Raw genomic sequence first — 5,228 nt, forward strand, 5'->3', positions numbered from 1 at the left:
TACCCACCTACGGCTTTATTAAATGATTATATGGTAATTTTGTACACCTTTGCTGAGGGATGATATAAGACAATGGGTTCCTGGGCACAAAAATCCAAAAAGCCCCAGTCTCTGTAGAAGTAAGAATCACGCATCAAGCAACCACATGATTTCTAATCAGCTCGTGTCGTCTTGTAGTTGTTTTACATGTTTCCCTACACTTTGCATTTGTAGCAGTCGGTCTGTTCAGTAATCCAACCATGTCTTTGCAGTGTTCACACTGACCAGCAGATGGCAGTAAAACACCAGCCAATTAAAAAAAACGCATATGATACTCTCGCGATATTTGTATTGACATACGTCATTCCATGATGGCAGAAGATCCTGGCGGAACATTTTTCAATTTCTCTGTTATTTTTCTTTCTTTCTCTCTACCTCAGCTTGCCATAGAGACATGGCAGGACTCACAGCCTCGCTAAGCGTCCACAGATCATTGGTGTCGACATGCCCAAGAAAGGGAACCGAAAACGGCTGAAGTTTAGGGCCGGGGACGTTTGTTCTGAATCAGGTACATTAAGCAGCTAACGTTAAGCTAGCCGCTTTGTTTTACAATGTCGACAGTGAATTATTGTCCTCAAACCTTACAAATCTAATAATTTATATTAAACTAAGGATTCTGGGTGGTCACCCATTAGCTAGTGTTTTTAGTGCGAGCAAGACTCATCGGTTCAGTTACCGCTGAAGCTGTGTTGTGTTGACATGTTATGTAACTTACTGTAAATAGTTATCGATCGAAGAGTGATTTGTTGATATGTTTTAAACAAACACGAGCCCAAAGTTGTAAAATTAATAGAAAATATGATGTTTTCCCGCTAGTCACCGTTGCTGATTATGCAGATTCAGACCCGGCCGTGGTGAAGTCTGGGAGGGTGAAAAAGGCTGTTGTAAATGCGATTGAAAAAGAAGGTAAACCTTTGATTCTTGATATTCTCCGTTTGTGCTGTTAATAGTGTCGATGTTAGCGTCATTTGGCAAAGAAAGGGTGATCCAATGCTTCGCTTGCCCTTGTTTTTGTTCAGTAAAATTACTCTGCGGCCTGGAAGCGTCTCAAGGGGCTGTAGAGGAAGTCCTCTCATCTGCGGTGAGGGTCACAACAGGCGCTTTAGACAGCAGTGATGACCTAGACCCCGAGGAAGATGGAGAAAATGAAACCAAAGTGGGCCGCAAAAAGAAAAACAAGAGGAGAAAGGGTAATCATTGAAATTCCACTGTGCTGTACTGTTCCACTGCTCACGAAGGGATGAGTTGAACATGATCATTGAACAGATTTCCTGTCTCCCGTGTGGACTCCACAGAAAGCAGTGAAAGCAGTGATGGGGAGGAGTATCCAGTGGACATTTGGTTAGTGCTGTCCTCCTATATTCGGCCTGAGGATGTGTGCAGATTTGCCCTAATCTGCAGAAATGCCTGGACGGTCACTTGCACTGCAGCATTTTGGACCAGGCTGTATAAAAGGTGAGGTGACTGTACTGATCAATGGCATGCATAACATAACAATAAGACAGCTTTAATAATACGGATGGAAAATGCTTTTATTTTATTACTAATTACTAATATCTTTGTGAGAATGAACTGTGAAGTTAACCAGTAAGATTTGCATGAGGTCTTTACTCTTGAAGGCTCAATTTAAAACGACAAATTGAAAGCAAATTTGATGGGATTTTGGTTGATTCAGCCTAATTTGTGGGTTGAACCTAAAAGTGTTCAAATTAAAATCACTGCTGCTGTGAATAAAACCTTTGCTCCTTAAGGTTTTATTTTCTGATTTTTTTTCAAATAATAAAGTTTCTGAAGTTCACACTCTGTGGAATGAACAAGTAATGCTCTAAACTGACAAGATGTATAGTTAACATTTTCTTTCTTTCCCACCTGTCCTGTCCTGTCACTCACAGACATTACAGGATTGATGCTGATCTGCCATTTCGCCTCCAACCTGACTCTATTGCTATGATGCACTCTCTACGGGCCCGTGTGATTCGCTCACTTTTCCATTTGTATGAACCATTCAGTTTGCGTGTGTCAAAGATTCCTGCCCTGCCAGAATCCACTCCCACAACTTTACTTAACTCCAAGGTAAATGAACAGATGTGTTTCTATAATTCTTGTGTAATTATAGAGATGTAGAGCTAAATGTTTGTTTTATGTCGCTTCCATTCCCTGAAGCATGACTTCATGTTGTGCTGGGCTTGTTTTATGTGAATGTCTTCATGGCTGGATAGGAAATATCAGGATTAAACAAGTCTGTATATAACTGGCTTTGATTATACCACTTGCTCACAATTTTAGACTTAATGACATTTAAGCTTGTATTTTTATCTTCCTTAGAAGAAAGAAACCAGGAAGAAACATATATATGCATGTTTGTAGAGACCAAAAACCCTGTCCCAGCCAGGCTTTCAGTCTGGAAATGGCTGTTTTATAGGTTTAATTTCTGCTGTTGCAGTGTTTACTGTTCTGGGTCAAAAGGCTGTCAGGTTCCCGACCAGAGGGATTATGGGAGTTCAGCTTTAAGTTTGTAAAGCAGGTAACAAGATTCTTTACAAGCAGCTGCTTCTTTTTTCTTCATAAAAATGTTGGCCTTGGACTACAGTGTTTATTTCTGACATTTTATTGTGGTTATCTCCATCACAGCAGGGGCACGGTAAGAATGGTTGTGCCAAGTCCTTGCGCATGCCCAGACAATATGAAGATGTTCACACAAACCCTGACTCTGACTGCTATGTACTCCAGGTCACCACACTCAACTTCATCTTTACCCCTGTAGTCATGGGCATGACACTGACCTTGGTTAGTACCTCTGGGTTTTTATTAATGTCAAAAAAACATTATCTCCTCAACTACTGGCCACTTGTTTGTTAACTGATATTATTTATTGTATATGAATTTATTTGTGCACCAGGTGTATGCTCCTTATCTCATAAACTACACTGGTCTGTCTGTTTTTCTCACAGTTCACAATTAATGTCAGCACAGACATGCGTCATCACCGCGTTCGTCTGGTGTTTCAAGATTCACCACTCCAGCGGGGGAAGAAGAGGGGAGATCAGGGCGGTACCCAGGTGGTGCTGGATCCTGTACAGAGTGTGAGGCTCATGGATTGGTGGCATCCACAGTATCCCTTTTTACCCTCCACATAGAAGTCCTGTCCTCTCAGTTGCTACTACAGCAAATCATCTGCCAAGGACCCTCCTGTTATCTCATGCTTTAGATTAAACAGAAAAATTATATTGGGTGATTCTGCAAAACTCTGGGTTCACTGACAAAGGTTTGCCCATTTATGTTTCACTTATTGCTAGATATCAAAGGAAAGCCAACACTGACTGTCCTGTTGTAAGTTGTAAATCTCACGTTATAATGTCAGATTTTTGCATGCCCATCCACCACTCCTCATCTGCAGACATTACCTGCAGTGTTATTTAGGCATTAGATATAATTTGTGTACTGGAGTGTTGCCCAGCATTCCTAGGGTGACTGGGTTTATTGTCTGCAAGTTTGAACATGGAGACAATGGCTCTCCTGCTTGTTTTTTTGAAACTCCTCAGCTTCAGCAGTTCCAAAGTCTTTCTGAAAACACTGAGAGGTGGTGTTGGGTAAAATATGGAAAAAAAGAAACATTGTGATAACTAGAGGATCATCTTCTAAGATTGGTACTAATTTTAATATCTTTTAATATATGAAAAACCACATCAGGTTCACTTCTGCTGGACATTCTGATGTGGTTACAAAGTGTATTGTTGCAAATTACAATTCCATGTTTTTTTTCTTAGTCTGTATATTTCAAGGCAGCCTCACTCACTCTTATGTGAATATCAATGACACTGCTCTGCACTGAAGGGGCCAAAGATATGATTTACCTCAGGCGTCACCCAGACATCTGCTGTTTTGGGCAGTGTTTCTTTAAAGTGTTTCTTGGCTTAAAACATCTTGATTGTCTCGTTGCTGATTATGTGAGCAATGTTTCCCACTGCCACATGTAAGCTGTGCACAGCTGTCTGTCTGGTGTGCAATGAATGTGAGTAGATTCATACCAATCACATACTTGATTATGACGGGGAGAGGGCTACTGTTGATGTTGATTTATTCTTCCATTAGACATTGTAGTTGGTTGATTTGCACATATTGGAAGGAGAGGAAAACAGTAATCACTTACAGTTTACATTTCTAAATAGAAAATGATGGCAGACTGCATCTAGGTGTCCTGGATAGCATCAGTTTGTTTTATGGGTGGTCTGTTTATATCAGATGAGTGTTCCATTGATATGCAAACCTACTGCACTAAAATAAACATGAAACTTCCCAGTGAAGCCTCTGTTTTCTGTCACGAAATGCTGATGTTCCATACTCATCACAGTAATCTTTGCTTCCCTCTTGTGATAATCCTGGGTACTGCCTGTTTTTGAACGCCCGTCATCCATGCTCCACATGATTAGTCTTGACTCAACAGTCCCTGAATGCTACAAGGCCATTGTTTTATGGATGCTTTTCACGTTGTAGGTTTACCTGTACTACTGAACATACTATAGACCTTTCTGAGCAATCAAACAATAATGCCATATATTATAACGACCAGCAGCTTTAAACACAGAAAACGGCACATTCTTAATCTCACACAGGGTAATCTCACACCTTCTGTACAATGTATATGCAATAGGAAACGGGCAGAAATATTATTTCAGTAGTAAAAGACCGACAGAAGTGGAATCTTAAGAATCGGGTGACGAAGACCTGTATTGTAGTAAATACATAAGTCAATCTTCAATCAAAATAAAGCCTTTCAGATGCAATAGGATTAAAAATGTAAACTGTTTTGCACATGGTATTTGTCACACCCTGGTGTACATGTCTTAATGTATAGTGTAAACCTGCATCTTAACATTATTTCATTGTATTGAAATGAAATATTTACTGGACTTACCATAATCATGTAACGACTCACACTGAGTCTAAACAGTTTTCAGCGAAATAATAATGTAATAATAATAATAATGTTCTTTGCTTCACGCTGTGCTGGGCCTTTGGCTTTTGAGGACTGATTCAAACTATCTTTGCCGTCAAAACACAATAGACGACTCCTCAGCGCCTCAAATTACCAGTCTGTCAAGAATACGAGAATACTACATTTCCCACAAACCCATTTGCGCTTTGCCATTGGTGGTGGCACAGGTGACTGCACACGCTCCGAGTTGTGA

General features: G+C 40.3%; 1 protein-coding gene across 2 annotated transcripts; it reads left to right on the plus strand.

Annotated features, from left to right (window-relative positions):
- Positions 1-348: 348 nt before the first annotated feature.
- tmem183a (transmembrane protein 183A) lies at positions 349-4,343 on the plus strand. Of its 2 annotated transcripts, none has more exons than XM_026308091.1 (8): positions 349-547; positions 856-945; positions 1,059-1,229; positions 1,335-1,494; positions 1,932-2,112; positions 2,483-2,563; positions 2,671-2,826; positions 2,991-4,343. In XM_026308091.1, the coding sequence occupies exons 1-8, from the start codon at positions 484-486 to the stop codon at positions 3,174-3,176; spliced, it is 1,089 nt and encodes a 362-aa protein (XP_026163876.1). In that variant the 5' UTR covers positions 349-483; the 3' UTR covers positions 3,177-4,343. The 2 variants fall into 2 exon arrangements, with proteins under 2 accessions (XP_026163876.1, XP_026163877.1); XM_026308092.1 differs by having other exon boundaries at positions 2,770-2,826.
- Positions 4,344-5,228: the final 885 nt, after the last annotated feature.

Source organism: Mastacembelus armatus, chromosome 5, assembly GCF_900324485.2.
Source record: "Mastacembelus armatus chromosome 5, fMasArm1.2, whole genome shotgun sequence".
Classification (NCBI taxonomy): Eukaryota; Metazoa; Chordata; class Actinopteri; order Synbranchiformes; family Mastacembelidae; genus Mastacembelus; species Mastacembelus armatus.

Excerpts from the sequence above, each read along its gene's own strand:
- tmem183a (XM_026308091.1), top strand. The coding sequence starts at position 484 with ATGCCCAAGAAAGGGAACCGAAAACGGCTGAAGTTTAGGGCCGGGGAC. Across the intron at positions 1,495-1,931 it reads TGGACCAGGCTGTATAAAAG|ACATTACAGGATTGATGCTG; the intron begins GTGAGGTGACTG and ends TGTCACTCACAG. Across the intron at positions 2,564-2,670 it reads GCTTTAAGTTTGTAAAGCAG|CAGGGGCACGGTAAGAATGG; the intron begins GTAACAAGATTC and ends TCTCCATCACAG.